This window comes from Mandrillus leucophaeus, unplaced genomic scaffold (assembly GCF_000951045.1).
Source record: "Mandrillus leucophaeus isolate KB7577 unplaced genomic scaffold, Mleu.le_1.0 Scaffold298, whole genome shotgun sequence".
Lineage (NCBI taxonomy): Eukaryota > Metazoa > Chordata > Mammalia > Primates > Cercopithecidae > Mandrillus > Mandrillus leucophaeus.
The window spans coordinates 4,235,651-4,255,915 of NW_012103120.1; the positions used below are offsets into that span (position 1 = coordinate 4,235,651).

The 20,265-nt window shown below is 37.5% G+C and overlaps 1 protein-coding gene across 1 annotated transcript in view; it reads left to right on the forward strand.

The window, feature by feature from the left end:
* The window catches only part of NAMPT (nicotinamide phosphoribosyltransferase), a 35,472-nt gene extending 26,466 nt beyond the window's left edge, over positions 1 to 9,006 (forward strand). Inside the window, exons 11-13 of the mRNA XM_011986391.1 lie at positions 5,691 to 5,831; positions 7,037 to 7,171; positions 8,853 to 9,006. Of these exons, the coding sequence (XP_011841781.1) occupies positions 5,691 to 5,831; positions 7,037 to 7,171; positions 8,853 to 8,933 (357 nt within the window). The 3' untranslated portion in view covers positions 8,934 to 9,006. The remainder of the gene's footprint in view (positions 1 to 5,690; positions 5,832 to 7,036; positions 7,172 to 8,852) is intronic.
* The last annotated feature ends 11,259 nt before the right edge of the window (positions 9,007 to 20,265 follow it).

Genomic DNA, 20,265 nt, shown 5'->3' on the forward strand with positions numbered 1-20,265 from the left:
AACCCTGTGTTGAGCAAGTCTGTTGGTGCTATTTTTCCAACATGTGTTCACTTCGTGTCTGTGTGACACTTACTGGTAAATTCTCACAATATTTCAGACTTTGTCATTATATCTGTTATGGTGATCTGTGATTAGTGATCTTCGATGTTACTACTATAATTGTTTTAGGGCACCACAGAGCACACCCAGAAAAGACAGTGAACTTAATTGATAAATACTGTGTGTGGTGTCACTCCTTCACCAGTTACCTATTCCCTGTCTCTCTCTGCTCACTTCAAGTCTGCCTATGCGCTGAGACACAACAGTATTTAAATTAGGTCAGTTAATAACCCCACAATGGCCTCTGAGTGTTCAAGTGAATGGAAAAGTCACATCCCTCTCATTTTACATCAAAACCTAGAAATGATTAAGTTTAGTGAGGAAGGCATGTTGAAAGCTAGAATAGGCCTCTTAAGGCAAACAGTAGGCCAAGTTGTGAATGCAAAGGAAAAGTTCTTGAAGAAAAATAGAAGTGCTACTCCACTAAACATATGAATAAGAAAGTGAAACAGCTTTATTGATGACAGGGAGAAAGTTTGAGTGGTCTGAATAGAAGATCAAACCAGCCACAACATTTCCTTAGGCCAAAGCCTAATGCAGAGCAAGGCCCTCGTTTCAATTCTGTGAAGGCTAAGAGAGGTGATGAAGCTGCAGAAGAAAAACTGAAAGCTAGCAGAGGTTGGTTCCTGTGATTTAGGGAAAGAAGCCATCTCTGTAACATGAGTGCAGAATGAAGCAGCAAGTGCTGATGTAGAAGCTGCTGCAAGTTACCCAGAAGATCTAGCTAAAATCATTGATGCAGGTGGCTACACTAAACAACAGATGACCAATGTAGAGGAAACAGCCTTCCATTGGAAGAAGGTACCATCTAGGACTTTCATAACTAGAGAGGAAGAGTCAACGCCTGCTTTGAAAGGACACGCTAACTCTCGTTAGTGGATAATGCAGCTGGTCACTTTAAGTGGAAGACAGTGCTCATTTATCATTCTGAAAATCCTAGGACCCTTAGAATTTGCTGAATCTACCCTGCCTGTGCTTTATAAATGGAACAACAAAGCCTGGATGACAGCATGTCTGTTTACATCATAGTGTACTGCATATTTTAAGCCCACTGTTTGGACCCACTGCTCAGGGGGAAAAAAAAAAAGATTGCTTTCAAAATATTATTGCAGATGGCATCTAAGATCTGATGGAGATGTACAAAGAGGTTAATGTTGTTTTTCATGCCTGCTAACACAACGTCCATTCAACAGCCTATCCATCAAAGAGTAATTTCAAATATTATTATTTAGGACATATATCCTTGGCCAGGTGCGGTGGCTCACGCCTGTAATCCCAACACTTTGGGAGGCCGAGGCGGGCAGATCACGAGGTCAGGAGATCAAGACCATTTCTGGCCAACCCGGTGAAACCCCGTCTCTACTAAAAATACAAAAATTAGCCGGGCGGGGCGATGCGTGCCTGTAGTCCCAGCTACTCAGGAGGCTGAGGCAAGAGAATTGCCTGAACCCGGGAGGCGAAGGCTGCAGTGCACCAAGATCCTGCCACTGCACTCCAGCCTGGGCAACAGAGCAAAACTCCATCTCAGAAAAAAAAGAAAAAAGAAGAAATATAGTCTTAAGTGTATAGCTGAAAAGGATTCACCATTCTAGATGCCGTTTAAGAACAAGCTTCATGGGAAGATGTTAAAATGTCAGCATTAACAGGAATTTGGAAGAAATTTATTCTAACCCTCACGGATAACTGAGTCTTGATTTGACTTTAAGACTTCAGTGGAGGAAGTAACTACAAATGTGGTAGAAATAGCTAGATAACTAGAATTAGAAGTGGAGCCTGAAGGTATGACTGAATTGCTGCAGTCTCATGATTAAATTTGAACAGATGAGGATTTGCTTCATATGGACGGATAAAGAAAGTGATTTCTTGAGATGAAATCTACTTCTAGCAGAGATGCTGTAACATCGTTGAAATGACAACAAAGGACTTTCGAATATCAATAAAATTGGTTGATAAAACCAAAGCAGGATTTGAGAAGATGCACTCCAATTTTGAAAGAAGTTCTTATGTGGGTGAATGCTATTATACCAAACAGCATCGCATGCTAGAGATAAATCTTTCGTGATCGGAAGAGTCAATTGATGCGACAGACTTCATTGTTGTCATTTTAAGACATTGCCACAGCCACCCAACCTTTAGCAACCCTGATCAGTCAGCAGCCATCAACAGTGCAAGGGCCTCCACCAACAAAAAGATGACTCAGGCTCAAGTGACCATTAGCATTATTTAGCAATAAAGTATTTTTAAGACATAATGCTATTGCACACTTAATAGACTACAATGTAGTGTAAACATAAGTTTTATATGCAGGAGGAAACCAAAAAATTCCCCTGACTTGCTTTATTGCAGTGGTCTGGAAGCAAGCCCACAGTATTTTCAAAGTATGTCTGTATTGTCTTAAAATTTTTGCCACTTGTTTACTAAATAAGGTTGCTAGGAGCTATAATTTCATCATAACTAACATCTAAAATACTCTGTAGAATATCACTAACATAATGGAGGCCGTCCACATTCAGAAACCACTGACATTTTGATGTATACCAATCTCAGATGGTATCTGCAGCTATGAAACACAGGTTTTTTTCTGTTTGAAAGTTCGGTGGTGGTAAAGTAAGGTCAGTTCCCAAATTATAGTTTTCCAAAGATTGATTTGGGAGTGAGAAGTATTATGTTTTGTAGAGATGGGGGTCTCGCTGTTTCCCAGGCTGGCCTCAAAATCTCCTTGACTCAAGCCTCCCAAAGTGCTGAGATTACAGGTGTGAGCCACCATTCCCAGCCTGTATGTGCATCTTTGTAATTGAGAATCAGCCCAAAACTGTACATGAATAAAAACTACATAAACAAGAATTAAATATTGAGATAAATACTCTCTGGCATTAGTGAAACTTAAACAGAACAAATAGGGCATTGAATCGTTTTGTGTTAATGCAGATGTACTCAGGAAGGAAAAATGTCTTTTTTTTTTTTTTGAGACGTAGTTCGCTCTTGTTGCCCAAGCTGAAGTGCAATGGCACGATCTCGGCTCACTGCAACCTCTGCTTCTCGGGTGGCTGGGATTACAGGCGTGTGCCACCACGCCCATAATTTTTTGTATTTTTAGTAGAAAAGGGATTTCACCATGTTCGCCAGGCTGGTCTCGAACTGCTGACCTCAGGTGATCTGCCCGCCTCAGTCCCCCAAAGTGCTGGGATTACAGGCATGAACCACTGCACCCGGCCAGAAAAATGTCTTTAAAAGAAAAAAAAAGCTGGGCCTATAGGTGTACCTAAAGGATAATACAGATGTTCCTCTCAAGTTAGCATGGGGTTGCATCTCAATAAACCCACTTTTAAGTTGAAAATATTAAGTGGAAAATGCATTTATTATTCCTAACCTACAAGACCTCGTAGTTTAGCCTCGCTTACCCTACAGGTGCTCAGAACACTTACTAGCCTACAGTTGAGTAGTCCTCTAACACAAAACCTATTTTATAGTAAAGTGTTGAATATCTCAAGTAATTTATTGATGTTCCACTGAATGCAAATCACTTTTACACCATTGTTAAGTTGAACCATTGTATGTTTGGGAACATCTGTACTTGTAATTTCTTTCCATTGGTATGAAAAATATGTTCTTAGAAGCAGGAAAAAGAATTCAGTTTTGCTCTGTACGTACACTAAATTAGATGCTGTAGTTTTGATAAAATGAAAAATCTGCTTTGTTTGGAACAATTACTTTTTTCTTTGACTGTCAGCCTCACTCTTGGACTTTGCTACTCAACCTGTCACCCCTGTGACATCCCATGAGGTTTACAGTGTAACCCTGCTCTAGGTTTTCACTTTGCACTGTGTACCAAAATGAAACTGCTTATTTAGGAAAATAAAAATCTCTCATGTTGGACAAAATACAGAGTGTCTATCTTCTTTTTCTATTGTGTTTCAGTTATGGATTCAATCTTCTTGGGTATCATTGACACCTCTATTCGAGTGATTTATTAAAACATTAACATAGTATTGCATTCTCAGAGTTGGCAAGAGGAAGCTTTCTTTCAAGTCTCACATGTATTAAATGTTTTTCTTCCCAGACTCAAAATTCACCTTAACTCCAAATTGTCTAAATTTTAAAACTTTTGGTAAAGAAAGTTAGCCTGAAATACAGTGATATGATATTAGATGATACTGTTCTTTGTTATTTCCTCATTTTGTTTTTGCCTCTGAAGCATATCTAAAATGAGGTGACAGATCAGAAACTATTTTCTCTATATTTTACCTTACCCTCCATCTACCTGTTTCCCTTTCTTCCCCTTTTCTGTTCTACTCTTTGCATTTCTTCTGTATTGAAATTCACTTTGTTCACAAATTTAAAGGAAAACCTAAATTCAGAGGCTTTGGGTACCTTTAGGTTCAGGTACAATAAAGACATGAGACTGGATTTGTGTACATCCTAAAGGAATCAATTTTAAATAAGTTTTATATGTTTTCATCTTGATTCTTCTAGATTCATCTTGATTCAAATTAGATGGTTGGCATTTAAAAAGAAAGTTGCATTTCTAAATGTAGATTTGTTTAAAAAATGAAGTTGCTTGGGATTTGTTGGGTTTTTTCCTTTGCAGTGTTGAAAAAAAAAAAGTCAAATTGAGACTATTTGGTGAGAATGTGGTAACTTTGATACACATGAGGCTGTTAAGATTTCCTAATAACTTCTGAAAGTTCTGTTTAACTAAAACAGTGCCAGCCTTTCCAGTTACTTCCTGTTCGACTATTCTCATGAAATAAATGGTTACCAAACTTCACTTGCCACATTCTATCATCAAACTGATTGAATATGTTAAATAAGAAGGCAGGTGCTAGGTAAATAAACTTGACTTTGGTGAAAGAAATACAAATGACATTGATAATAAACACATCTTTAAAGTTGTATGTCCCTTGAAAGAACTCTTTTAGAACTGTTCATACAGGTCTGTCTAGCTGGTTTATAACTAATCATTCTCCCAAAAATAATACAGTAATAAATCTTAACACCTAGAGCATCTGTCCATAATTTTGTTTCTGGCACTGGTGCACCAGCCATAGTAAAATGACTCTACCAGTATATCAACTGTTATATAGGAGAAGTATTTTATATTCTTTCGCCACCAATATCTTTTGATTCTTACATGTTCCATTATATATGACGTGTAATCATATGGTGTATTGTGACTTATTTGTGATGATTACAGTCATTCCTAGAGTCTAGTAAATTGACTCCCATTGCTTTTGTTGCTGACATCTGGACAATAACTTAAAGAGGTGAATGAGAGAAGTTGACTCAAGTAGTCTTAGATATTTATAGCTATTTTTTTCTCACTTTCTCTCATTTCCTTCACTCCCTGAATCCTACCAGAACCACAGTAATACAGATTCAGAAACTATGAATGAAATCCTCTTCTTCCACACATATCCATCTTTTGGGGGTGGGTGGGTCTTTAAAAACAAAATGCAGGCTATGATTATCTATTTATTGACTGTGTTATAAAACAGCTCTTGGATGCTTCATCAATATTGTCCTTTGAAAATAATCTCCATTGTCTTCCAAATTAAGGTTTTGTTTGGTTTTGTTTTGTTTTAATCTTCTAGATTGTAGAAGGCATGAAACAAAAAAAGTGGAGTATTGAAAATGTTTCCTTCGGTTCTGGTGGAGCTTTGCTACAGAAGTTAACAAGAGATCTCTTGAATTGTTCCTTCAAGTGTAGTTACGTTGTAACTAATGGCCTTGGGGTATGTCACCTTTTATTTACTTCTGTGTTAGTACCTTCCTTATATATCTAGGTAGAATGTGGTTATTGAGTGCAATTGTCAAAGATTGATGTGGCCCTGGACTGTTAATATGTTGTTGGGTGTTGCTGACCTTAACTCAGAAACAAGGAGAAGGGAGATATTAGGTAATAACAGACCTAAGGAGACAGATTCGGAAAAAGTAAGACCAATAAGGAAAAACATTTAAGAGAGATAATACAGGTCAGTCATTTCCCACTGCCTCCGTTTATACCTTTGGATCAAAAAGTAATATTTGGAAACATCAGCTTACCTAGCCATCATATATTAAAGACAAGCAAGTATATAATCACTGACCAAACTGTTTTAGGAAGGTAGAATATGAGGTTTGGATTGTTATACCACAATCATATTCTAGTAGCCATAGAACAGCTAGGCAACTGAACCACCACCCCCTCGCTTCTTTGTAACGTCTTGAGAGCTGGAGATTCTATAGAGCAAGGGACAGAGGCAGGAGGATGCTAAGAATTGAGAACACCTGAGTTGATTCCCTGCTTTACTCTTCCATCGTTCTTTGGAGAGTTCTGGGATTGACTGATTTGTTGCTGCTTGTTCCATTGCCTCTTGTTTCTGTGGCTTTGCTGCCTACCTTTCTGATGCAGAAACACTCTGCTCTCCTGAGGTTCGCTAAGTCTTTTGCTTCTGACAATAACAAGGCAAAAGTAAAAAGTACCAAAAGAGGGATACGTTATGAAATAGGAAAGCCTTTACCTTAGTAATATTCTTGTTCCCTCTCCAAAGATTGTGTGTGTGGTTTTGGCATAGTTGGTATAGTTGGGCTTTTTTTCAACAGCATGTACGTGCTTTGCTTACTATCAGTTTAAAGGCAGTTTGTAATATAAAAAGAGATACCTTAAGGATCACGTGTTAGAATGCTCACAGACTTCCTACAAATGGAGTATTAGGTGTTCTTCAGTGGCAAAAAGGATATCCAAGATGTCATACTTTTTCTTTATTACAAATGACTATCCTTCAAAACAGGTTAAAGTGTTACGTTTCTAAAAGCCAGATGTGGATTGGTTCAGTTACACCTATTAAGTTCTTAAAACTTAAATGTAAATTATGTATATGCTTTCTTGCAAGGGAGTGTTTAGACATTTCTGATGATTAGTCTTCTATTTCTCTAACTTTCTTAATTTGGATTTCAGATTAATGTCTTCAAGGACCCAGTTGCTGATCCCAACAAAAGGTCCAAAAAGGGCCGATTATCTTTACACAGGACGCCAGCAGGGAATTTTGTTACACTGGAGGAAGGAAAAGGAGACCTTGAGGAATATGGTCATGTATGTATCTATGCTGTTTTTTTTCAACAGTAGTAGGTTGGCTCACCAATTAATAAGAAAGGAGGTTCTTATGTTATTGTTTTTGTGGAAGACAAAGTATTATATTTTATTATAAAATGTCCAATTGCTGACCTGGCCTACCAAAATAAGATACAAAACAAGTTTCTACGTCTTAAACATGGGGCCTGTGTATACACAGGGAGAAATATTTCGTAAGTATAGTGATTGACAGCAAGTTTGTATATACTTTATCTAAAAGCAAACTGTGTTATCTTAATATAAAATGTGAAAACAAGGTGACTTGATTTGGATTACATAATAAATGGTGAAACCTTGATTTAATCAAGTTTTCTGATTCAAATGATCTAATGGTCTTTAGCATACAAAAGTACATTTATATTTGTGAACTCGAGTTTAAAAAATTTTGGTTTTTAAGCCACTTGATCAAAAAAACTTTAGACAGAACTATTTATGAATATTCATATTATCAGAAAAAATACTAAACATGAATGTACTATTACATCCTATTTTGATTCTTTATACAACATCACAATTACTGCTTATAACATGTTACTTTTATATTTTTTAATGTTTTGAGCCAGAATTGAAATAATTTTGTTACCGTTAATGAAAAAATAACTCTTGTACCTACTAAGATTTTGGCAGATTTAGTTTATCCCAGATGAGCTAAACTCACTTCAAACTAAAAGTAAAAATCTAAGTGTGATTTTTAAAAAAGAGTATGTGAATGATACTAGAATAAACTAGAAAATCAATTTATAATCATCTAGGCAATTTGATTTAAGAGTAGGAACTAGTATTCCCTTATATTTAAATTTATGAAAGAAAATGCTACAGCTAAAGCACTGTGGTTTGAAGCAACACGATGACAAAAATACTAGATAATGTCATATGCACCTCAGTCTTCAGACTAGATGGAAAATTGAGATTACTTCTGTGGACTTTTCAGAGAGAAACCAGAAGCAGATAAGCTTTACCAGACCCAAAGGGAATTTAATTTCTTCAATCTGTCTTTGCTACTCTGTATAGATGAAGTGGATTACCTTTATCATCAACTTTTGTAGTGTAAACAGAAACTTTAACCCAGTCACTGTGCGTTAGTCAAGAACGCAATACCTATTTTTCTTTGTTTCTGTTTTGGGATTGGTTTTGGGCTTTTTGTGGGTTTTTTAGACCAAATTTAGTGACTAGCAAATTTATTAAACTTCCAGTTGATAAGTTTAATCACTGTTGAGTTTGTTGGCCAGGAACAAAGCAAGGTTTACCAGGCTTTTTTGCTGCACCATCAGAGTGATTGTCAGTGACAGCCACAGTTCTCCTTGGCACCCAGGCATCTTCCTTCAACTTGAAGGAAAAAAAGAAAAAAAGATTGGTCAGCTAGGTTTCTTGATTTTCCTTTAAGAAAACTGGTTTAAGAATGTGGTATTGAGGTCATTCCTTTTCATAAAAGTTAAATATTTCTACATACCAGGCAACTCAGTGATTGGCCATTTTAGATACTACCTTGGTCCACTAGCATTTTCTATGCATCAAATCATCTCACAATTTGAACACCATTGGCATCTCTTGTGTATTTGATAGGTTGGTCTAATTCATCACACCAGGATTCAGGTATTTTGCTTCATAATGTAATCTAATCATGAAATTTCCATTTATGCAGGATCTTCTTCATACTGTCTTCAAGAATGGCAAGGTGACAAAAGGCTACTCAACTGATGAAGTAAAAAAAATGCACAGGTGAATACTGAACTGGAAGCAGCATCTCATTAGGCTTTGTTTTATGACTGGGTGTTTGTGTGTGTGTGTGTATATGTGCATGCACACACACATACACCTGTGTGTATGTAATACATAATGTTCATTGTACAGATGTGTGGGGTTTCTTTGTGTTTTATGATACATTACAGCCAAATTATTTGTTGGTTTATGGACATACTGCCCTTTTTTTTTTTTTCCAGTATTTAGGTGATATCAAAATAGGAAATGCACTTAACCATGTAAAAGATCAGTGCTAAAGTAAGCTTTTTAGGGCCTTTTGCCAGTAGGTAGTCACTCAATGTGGTATTGATCTTTTCACAAATAACAGAACTGAGAAACTTTTATATATAACTGATCACATAAAACAGATTTGCATAAAATTACCATGATTGCTTTATGTTTATATTTAACTTGTATTTTTGTACAAACAAGATTGTGTAAGATATATTTAAAGTTTCAGTGATTTAACAGTCTTTCCAACTTTTCATGATTTTTATGAGCACAGACTTTCAAGAAAATACTTGAAAATAAATTACATTGCCTTTTGTCCATTAATCAGCAAATAAAACATGGCCTTAACAAAGTTGTTTGTGTTATTGTACAATTTGAAAATTATGTCAGGACATACCCTGTAGAATTACTAACCTCACTGCCCCTTGTAGAATATGTATTAATCATTCTACATTAAAGAAAATAATGGTTCTTACTGGAATGTCTAGGCACTGTACAGTTATTATATATCTTGGTCGTTGTATTGTACCAGTGAAATGCCAAATTTGAAAGGCCTGTACTGCAATTTTATATGTCAGAGATTGCCTGTGGCTCTAATATGCACCTCAAGATTTTAAGGAGATAATGTTTTTAGAGAGAATTTCTGCTTCCACTATAGAATATATACATAAATGTAAAATACTGACAAAAGTGGAAGTAATGTATTTTAAAGTAATTACACTTCTGAATTTATTTTTCATATTCTATAGTTGGTATGACTTAAATGAATTACTGGAGTGGGTAGTGAGTGTACTTAAATGTTTTGATTCTGTTATATTTTTTATTAAGTTTTTTAAAAATTAAATTGGATATTAAATTGTATGGACATCATTTGTTAATTTTAAACTGAATCCCCTCAATAAGTAATACTGAAGCACATTCTTAAATGAAGATAAATTATCTCCAGTGAAAAGCATGACGTGTTTCAATAGAAGAATCTTAAGTTGGCTAAATTCAAAGTGCTTGACATCAAAATGTTAGAGTGATTAGCTACTAGATTCTGAATCAGACATCACATCTAGAGACCAGTTTCTTTCGAATGATTCTTTTATATATTTAACTCTGTTCTTCTGAGGCAGCGGTTGGCCAACTATGGCCCAAAGGCCAAATTCGGACTCCTTTTTATAAATGCAGATTGTCTATGGCTGCTTTCCCACTACTGCAGCCAAAGGTAAACAGCTGCAGTAGAAGCCAAATGAGAATCATAAGAAGCCAAATGAGAATCATAAAGCCCAAAATGTTTATTTACCTGCCCTTTACACAAAATCACACAAAAAGTTTCCTGATCTCTGTTCTAAGAAAAGGAGTGTGCCTTGCATTTAAAGGGAAATGTTTTCTAGGGAAGGGAGGAGGCTAAATAGTTGATAAGGAATTTTCCTCTTTTGTCCTCTTTTTTTCTCATTTAAGAATCTGATTCTGGAAGACTGATTTAGAAAAGTGTTAACATGACATTAAATGTGAAATTTTAAAAATTGAAAAGCCATAAATCATGTTTTAAATAGTTACCTGAGAAAATATTTTATCACTAGAATAACCTAATTAGAAGTGAGTTATCTTCATTAAATGTTTTTTGTAAGTGGTATTAGAAAGAATATGTTTTTCAGATGATGCTTTAAACATTTAGTGAGAACAATAAGCATTATTCACTTTTAGTAAGAGTCTTCTGCAATCCATGGTAGAAAATAATTTTAAAATGATTTTTTAATGTATTTGAGTAATGATGAGTATTAAAAAGAACACACATTTCTTCACAAAATGTGCTAAGGGGTGTGTACAGAATCAAAATAAACTATTACCAATAATAGTTTTGATAATCACCCATAATTTTGTATTTAAACCATTTAAACATTGAAATTATACTACAGACAGTATTCTCTATGTTCTGTGAATTTCACCAGCTGCAGAACAGAGTTTCATTTTGAAACTTGCAGTGAAAAAAGCTATCTATTTGTTCACAACCATAAATCAGGAGATGGAGATTAATTCTATTGGCTCTTAGTCACTTGGAACTGATTCTGACTTTCTGTCACTAAGCACTTGGTATTTGGCCATCTCCATTCTGAGCACCAAACGGTTAACGTGAATGTCAAGTAGAACTCTGCTGTGTGTCACCCTTAAATCAGCCTAACTCTTCCAGACAAAAACAAATGGCATTTATGGATTTAAGTCATTAGATTTTAAACTGACATTAATTAATCCCCCTTGATTCATTATATCATCAAGTATTTATATTTTAAATAGGAGGTAGGATTTCTGTGTTAAGACTCTTGTACCCTATAATTAAAGTAAAATGGTTTTTATGAGTATCCCTTATTTTCCCTTCTTAAATTGTTATCAAACAATTTTTATAATGAAATCTATCTTGGAAAATTAGAAAGAAAAATGGCAAGGTATTTATTGTTCTGTTTGCCATAATTTAGAACTCAAACTTAAGTATTTGTAGTTTTACATTCCTTTTTAACCCATTCAGTGGAGAATGTCAGCTTTTCTCCCAAGTTGTATGTTAAGTCTATTCTAATATGTACTCAACATCAAGTTATAAACATGTAATAAACATGGAAATAAAGTTTAGCTCTATTAGTGAAGTGTTAAATTTGTGTGCTTCAAGTAATGCCATTTTCAGGCCTACCTGTTTTAAGTATTCCTCCAGTTCAAAGAATTAGAAGATGAGAGAAGGGCAAGTGTCAAAGCTGACTCCTCTTTTCTGCTTTGTGCAACTGTATAGATGACAGTGCCTCTTACTAAGGAAGAACACTGGAGGGACACCAGATTTGAGAGAAAAGAGCATGATTCCTGTGGTAAGGCTTGAGATGCCTTTGACACATCTAAATGCAGGTATTAAGTAGGCAATTGATGATACAGGTTTGTGGATAGAAGGGCCTCGAGGTATGACTGATGTATACCTTGGAAGGTATACATCTTTGGAAGCACAAGGTCATTGGAAGCACACAGTAAAGGATACTTTTCTAGGGAGAGTATAGAGCAGGAGTTGGCAAACCCCAGGCCATGGGCCAAATCCAGCCCACCATCTGTTTTTGTAAATAATTTTATTGGAACATAGCCACACCCATTTATTTAGTTATTGCCTTTGGCTATTTTCATGCTACAGTGGCAACACTGATTAGTCGCAACAGAGAAATTATGGCTGCAAAAACTAAAATAATTTACTGTGAGGCCCTTTACAGGAAAAGTGCTGATCTCTGCTATAGAGTATAAAGGGAATCTAGGGCTAAACCATGAGTAACTCTTGAAGGTTAAGTGGCAGAACATGAGCAGACCAAATGACGAGCATAGCTAAAGAGATGAAAGTTCCAACCAGGAGTAAAGTCTCAAAAGCCAGAGGAAACATTTTTCAGCCCAGGTGTTGAATGCTGCCGAGAGATCAAATAGGGTGAAGAATTTAAAACAGCTACTGGATTTAGCCACCTGGAAATAATTGGTGCCTTAGACATGTTCCTTTCCAGATAGTAGAAGAGGCTCATTTCTGAAAGAAGCTTCCTTATATACCTCTTTGAATGTGGGGTGTGAAAAGGGAGGAGAGAGTGAGGCAATAGTATCTTTGTCCTTCTAGCTGTAGCCTTACCTCTGAAAAAGGTCCAGGAAAGAGGAAGGAGTTGAAAATAAAAGCAAAAAGAGATCAGTGATGATTTGGTGTTCCAGAGACGGTGGAGAAAGGTAAGATCCAAAGCACTTGGTAGGGTATTGGCCTTAAATGATAGGGGTTCTTCTATTCTAGAAGAAAGGAGAAGATGGGAGCAGGTGTCTACTTGGGTGTTCTGTGAAGTCAGAGGCCAGATCCCACTTGTACATGGTTTATTACTCATTCATTTATGTTCACCCCAGAGAAGCGCCATTCTTCATGGTTAGCAACAGAATTCAGTTAGAAACACAGTTATCCTGACCTGCTTTATTTATTTTTTTAATTCTGTAATTGGATACTGAGCTGTTATTTCTTTGACATGAAGTAGGGAATGCATGTTGTAATTTTTATAGAGATGGATTAACGATCTCGCTTACAAACTCTCTAGAATTGGCTACACATTTAATTCTGATTAGGTCTTCCTGACTCGCCAGAGGAGTTCTACCAGATCTCTGAGCCTCTCACTTTCTATCCCTTCCTCTTCAGCTAACAAACATGTTCCTTTTTCTCACACCCTTTTTAAAGAACTCCCTTGGTAACACCAGCTCTAGCCTCCCTTCTCCCATTTACATCAGACTTCTCTCCATTTACTGCCTCAACTCCCATTCAGTCATCTTCCATCTGGTTCTCACCCCTTACTGGGCAAAGCAGTGACCTTCTAATTGCCCAATGAATAAATTTAGTTATTATATTATCTGAGGGCTCTCCTGCATTTGCCACTACTAATAATTCATTTATTTACTACTTTCTTCTATGATGTTTTTGCGTCTTCTAATCCCTATGGACTGTCCCTTCTCTCTTGGTCTCTTCTTCACACACTTTTAAATGTTGGCACGTCCCGTTTATCTCCATGTTCATCTTGGCTGTTGTCAGCCATTCACGTGGTGTCAGCTGTGAGCTATCTACTACAGCCTCCATGCATTTATGTCTCCAGCCTAGCCTTCAAAATAGAATGATTATTCTACCTGTCAGTGATACGTTTCTACTCAGATGCAACAAATCCAAGCTTACCATATTCCCCCAGAACTTACTGTATTTATTTTGATTCTCTCATTTGGCAGCTCAGCCAGCCCCCAACATGAAACTTCCCTCTCCATTACCCTATACATTTAATCAGCCACATAATCCTATTGATTTACCTACTGAGTAATGTATAATCTGTGTCCTCTCCAACACTTACTTCAGGCTCTCAAATTTCTTCCTGAAGTACAGGCTGAGCATCCCAGATCCAAAATCTGAAAAACTCCAAAACATGCAATTAAGTTTTGAATGCCTACATGACACTCAAAGGAAATGTCCTTTGAAGCATTTTGGATTTCAGATTTTCTAATTAGGGATGCTCAACCAGTAAGTAAATGCAAATATTCCAAAATCTGAAATCTAAAACACTTCTGGTCCCAAGCATTTCAGATAGTAATTTCTGTATTACTTCAACTTGTAATACAGAAATTATCTAATTAGTTTTCATAACTCCAATCCAGCCTCCCTCCACTCTGCTACCAGAGTATTCTAACAAAATCAGTGTCAGTCCCCTGCTGAAAGCACCTCAGTGTTCCTTTAGCCTGCAGGATGCTGCTCAGTATCCAGCCTGACCTGTCCCGATCTGGCCTGTGCTGCGTATATAGCCTCATGTCCACTCCTCATTTCCTGTCCAGCATCACTGATTTGCCGTACCTTAGACTCACACATGCACACATTCTCTACACCATTTTCTGCGTTTCTCTGCCTTTGTGTATTCTAACTCCTCGGCCAGGAATGCCTTCCCTGTAGGTGGTACTTATTTTAGGTGACAATGCCTTAAGGTGGACGCAATTTAGGTGATAACACCTCCAAGAGGCCTTCAACAACTCACCTGCCATCCCCACTTCACATGCCCTTCCTCTGGCCTCTGTAGGTGTTGAATGTATCTCTAGCATTTACAGTCTAAAGGTCTGTGTCCTATATGAGACATTCATCTATATGTCCTTCATCAGCACATAGTAGACATTGAAATGTCTGCTGAGTAAATGAATGTCATTAAAATAAACACTTTTAAGGTGTTTTGATAACTTCTCTGTAATACAAGTACCCTGAACATGTTAGTGTTTTTAAAAAGTGAAACTTTAACATTTTTAAAGTATTTTTTTAAAAAAGGTGGATAATTTTTTTAAAGGATATTCACATATTACTGTCTTTTTAAATTCTTAAATTCATGAAGTACAGGTGTTTCATCAAAACACAGATTAGAAAGCTATGGTATAGAGAAGGTATTTGCCTGAGGTTACCCTGTATGTAGTTCAGTAGTTCCTAATTTTTCTCGGGTCTTAGGCGTCTGAGAATTTGATGAGAGCTGTGCCTCTCCTCTCAGAAAAATTCTCACTTGTGAATAAACAACAAATTTGCCTAAAATTTGAGGAGGTTCATTTCACAGGCACCTAATTGAGAACTCTTAAGTTAATGACAGAGCAGAGATTAGATGTCAGGGCTGTTTCTAGCAAATGTTCCTCTCTGTTTGAACTTCTAGTAGTAGTCTTAATAATTTTAAGGTTTTAATTTAAATTGTTTTTGGAACAAGTCAACATAAATATAATTTTAATTCCACTTTCAAAGATTCTACAGACTTCACTGATGCAGATTTCAAACTCAGTGGCTATTTTAAATGCCTTTTTTTGTAGGTGGAGAAACAAGCTTAGGAAGTGAAATTAAGAAATCTGGCCATATGATGAAAGAAGATTAAGAATAAACCCAGGAATCTTCTGTACAAACCAGCAACACCAAGCTTTTGACAAAAACTTTCTCTGTATTTTTATAACTAGAAGGTTCTCTTTCTTATAACTAGAAAATTCTGTTTCCAGAAATATAAACAGGCTAGGTCAAATCCAAGTGAAAATGGAACCCCAAGAGGTAACCAGGCATTGACGATGCTTTTGCCCTAGAGTATTTACCAAACCTGGGGACTATGAGCTTCACTTTTTAGGGCCTGAAAGGACATGATGAACAGAAATCAAAGACTCCCCTGCCATAAAGCAGGTCTCCCAAAAGGCTCCACTTCAGGATGAGGATGAACCAGTGGTACTCTATCCCCACACCTCTGAGGAACTGCAAGAAAAGTTGCTTTAGCTTGAGCAAATCAAGAAAAATCTAAGAAATTGACATTGCAAGCTGGCCCTTGCAGTCCAAATTTACCTCCCCTACATATTACAGAAACCTTAAACTATAAACTTCGATTAAACTGGACTGGCAGAGTCCAGGGTTCCCTAAATGCCCGACAGAAGTAAATGCAAATTCTCCCTGAAGGGATACTTTCATCCTACACCCCAAAGAATTCCCAGAATAATTTTCTACGGAAAATGAACAGCTCACAGAATAATCACATAGGCAACAAGACACCATGAATGAGAGCAGCAGAAAAATGATTCACAAAGGGTTCAGAAACTGAAATTATGAAACATAAAATCATTGTGCTTTTTTTTTTTTTTTTAATGAGGCCAGCTGCCGTGGCCCACGTCTGTAATCCCAGCACTCTGCGGGGGTCGAGGCAGGAGGATCACTTGAGGTCAGGAGTTTGAGGCCAACATGGTGCGACCCTGTCTCTACTAAAAATACAAAAATTAGCCGGATGTGGTGGCGCACACCTGTAATTCCAGCTACTGGAGAGACTGAGGCAGGAGAATCACTTGAACTGGGGAGGCGGAGGTTGCAGTGAGCTGAGATTGCGCCACTGCACTCCAGCCTGGGTGACAGAGTAAGGCTCTGCCTAAAAAAAAAAAAAAAAAAAAAAAAAAAATGAAGCATACACTTAAATATCTATCTGCAGCTAATAGGAAAATTTTTAAAAGGCCTTACAAATTTGCTACAGGGATTAATAGAATTTGTGAAAACAAAAAGTTCCGTAATTGAAATTAACAACCAGATTAGACAGCTATAAAGGGCACCAATGACTTTGAAGGCAGATCAGAAGAAATTCAGAATGCAACACAAAGCAAATGAATGAAAGTTAAGCAATATGAAACAGAAGGCCTCACATATATCTAATCAGAGCAATGGAAGAAGAGGAAAGAGAAAGTGGAGTAGAGGCTATGTTTTAAGAGAGAAGGGTTCAGGATTTACCTGAACTGATGAGAAGCAACAATCTAAAGATTAAAGCTCAATGAATCCCAAGCAAGATAATTTAAATCCAGATACATTGTGGTGAAACTGCAAATCACAAGTAACAAAGTATCCTAAAAGCAGCCAGAGGGGAAAAAAAGACTAATCTGAGGAAGGAGACTGACTGCTCAACTCTCAGCAGCAACACTGGGAACCAGAAGACAGTGCAATGTCCTGAAAGGAAATAACTGCCAAGAGAGAACGCTGTTCCCCTAAAACTCAGAAAGAAGATGAAATAAAGACACTTTCAGACCACCACAACCTGAAAGTTCGACACTAGCATGCTGTCACTAAAGGGAATTCTAAAGGATGAAGGAATAAAGAGCCATCAAGGTAGTAAGTGTGTATGAGCAAACTAAAACATTGTAAACCAATGTCTTATGGATTGAAATTAAACAATATTCAAAATATACAAGGACAGCATATATTAGAAGAAGGGTAAATTGAATTAAAAGTGTTCTGAGACATTTCAGTTGTCAGGAGGAAGTAAAGTGATTAATTTTACTCTATTACACTAGTAGATGTAGAAATGAAGTATGTTACTTTCAAACTAACAGGAAAAAGTGGTGGAATGGTTAAAATATTTCAAAATAAAATGACAGGCAAAAAAACAACAGGTGGTACAAATACCAAAAAATTAAAGATAATAATACATAAATTCTGTGTAACTAATGTGAATGATCCATATATCCCCACACACACACATAAAATCAGTTGAGGCCAGGCACAGTGGCTCACACCTGTAACCCCAGCACTTTGGGTGTCTGAGGCAGGTGGAACACCTGAGGTTGGGAGTTCGAGACCAGCCTGACCAACATGGAGAAACCCCATTTCTATGAAAAATACAAAATTAGCCAGGCCTGGTGGCGTATGCCTGTAATCCCAGCTACTAGGGAGGCTGAGGCAAGAAAATTGCTTGAACCCGGGAGGCAGAGGTTGCAGTGAGCTGAGATTATGCCATTGCACTCCAGCCTGGGTGTCAAGAGCAAAACTCCATCTCAAAAAAAAAAAAAAAATCAGTTAAAAGAAATTTTAAAATCTATTTGCTACTTACAAGAGACACATCTAAAACAAGATGCAAAAAGATTGGAAATATTTTTAAATGAGCAATTTACTGGAAATAATTGCTGCCATTTTCCTTTCAATCAGATGACTCGTTTGCTCAGGGTTTCTGACCGGGGCTGGCTGAAACAATGCATTGTATCACTGGGCTCCAGAACAGTGTGCCAACAACGTGCGGCACTCTAAAAGGACAGAGCATTCCAGCACGATGCTGTGGCTTTATTTACCAAGCTTTTGGGATAATATGTGCCTCGGGCAAAGAGTTCTCTGTCTGCCCTCAGATCACAATGCTGCACAGGATGCCACATTTAGAACTGTCAGAGGACTGTTCAGTGCAGGGAAAGATGCATTCTGAGAAATAGTACCTGCTGTGGAGTGTTCCAGTTTTTATATTTTTCACACCCATTCTCTGTATCTTTTATCAGGGTTTAGGTGCTTTATCTTTTGTATCAGTAGGGAGAGGAGGGAGGGGGAGGATCAGAATTAGCTGTGGGGCTTTTCTGAACCACATACACGTACTCCTGAAAATCTGATAGACGCCAGGATATATGACCATGGAAAGGGCCTGTGTAGTTCAGATAAACCACCAGAGATTTTTTAAACACATATCATCTCCAGTAGAGAACCGCTGCTCTATATAAACCACTATCCAAATACGGATGCAAGACTTCATCCCTAAGTGCCTTCTACACCATATGACCTCCTTTCTAAACTTCATTAGTAGTGTTCTCCCTTCTGCTTAGCAAGGCACAACGGATGGCCAAGAATGGTTCTGTGAGGTTTATACAACTTGTCATCACCCTAGCCTGCCTGGGGAAGGAAAGGTCTCTGTATTTTTCCTACAGGAGCAAAAAGGAGAATGATTTAGCTCTGGGAAAAGGAGACAGTTGCATATCATTTCCAGGCTCTGCAAATTGATTAACCTGTCCAAATACTTCATAATGTGCACATATTTTATTATCAAGAAATGACAACAAGCACTTTCTATAAACAAAATTACAAATTCTGGTCTTACAAGTCAGAGAGTGGGGTGTCCAGGACTCCTGGGAATCAGGGGGTTTTCTCAGTCCTGAAGTGGGCAAAGAGAGCTTTCTGCTATTAAGGAATACTGACCCATTGAAAAACCAGGGCCACAGAACCAAAAAGCAATTGAATTTAGCATTTTGTGTGTGAATATGTGTATGTATATGTATGATTGTGTATGTATGGGTGTATTCATAAGTATGTATGTAGAAGAGAGAAATACCTCGTTCTTTCTCAACTAGTTTTTAAACTAGGAGCAGAGAATAAAACAATGATATATAGCACAAATAGTTTAAAAGCATATTGCAGTCCCATATTATGCCCAGGGATACTTAAAATCTTTTTTTTCACTCTGTCACCCAGACTGGAGTGCAGTGGTGCCATCTTGGCTCACTGCAGCCTCCACCTCCCGGATTTCAGTGATTCTCCTGCCTCTCAGTCTCCTGAGTAGCTGGGATTACAGGCACGTGCCACCACGCCTGGCTAATTTTTGTGTTTTTAGTAGAGATGGTGTTTCACCATGTTGGCCAGGCTGTTCTCAAACTCCTGACCTCAAGTGATCTGCTCGCCTTGGTCTCCCAATATGCTAGGATTACAGGCATGAGCCACCGCGCCTGGTCTAAAATCTTGATAAGCAAAAATTTTAACTCACTGAATAAAACTATTTCTTTGGCAGGCCCTTACTGGTTTCTACCACTAAATACTAGGAGGGCAGGAAGAATGCCTGACACCTATTGTGTATTCCCAGGGCCTGAGCACAGGCCTGGCCTACGGTAGACACTCAGGAGTTATGTGCTGAGCAAAGGAAGTTTCATAAAAGAAGTCTCACTTCTACCTCTCACCACACCCACTGTCAAGCTACATGTCATTCTCTACCCGCTTCCACTCCATACCTCCACCTCCTTATCATATCGAGCCAAATGCTGGTGCTTTTTACAGTCAAAAGTGATCAGTGGGAACTCCTTAACAAATCAAGCAGCTCTCAGTCATCTGCACCTTGTGAGGAATTCTGGACCAACATTTCCATCTGCTTTACCCAGAAAAGGTTCAAGTAGATAATCCCCCGACAGGCCTTCAAAACTGCTACAAGCAGCATGAAACTCTTCAGGAATTTACCATTTAGAGGGCCTGGATTTCAAGTATTTAGAACTCCCTCAACAAAAGCTTTCATCCTCTAGACCACAATTTTGTT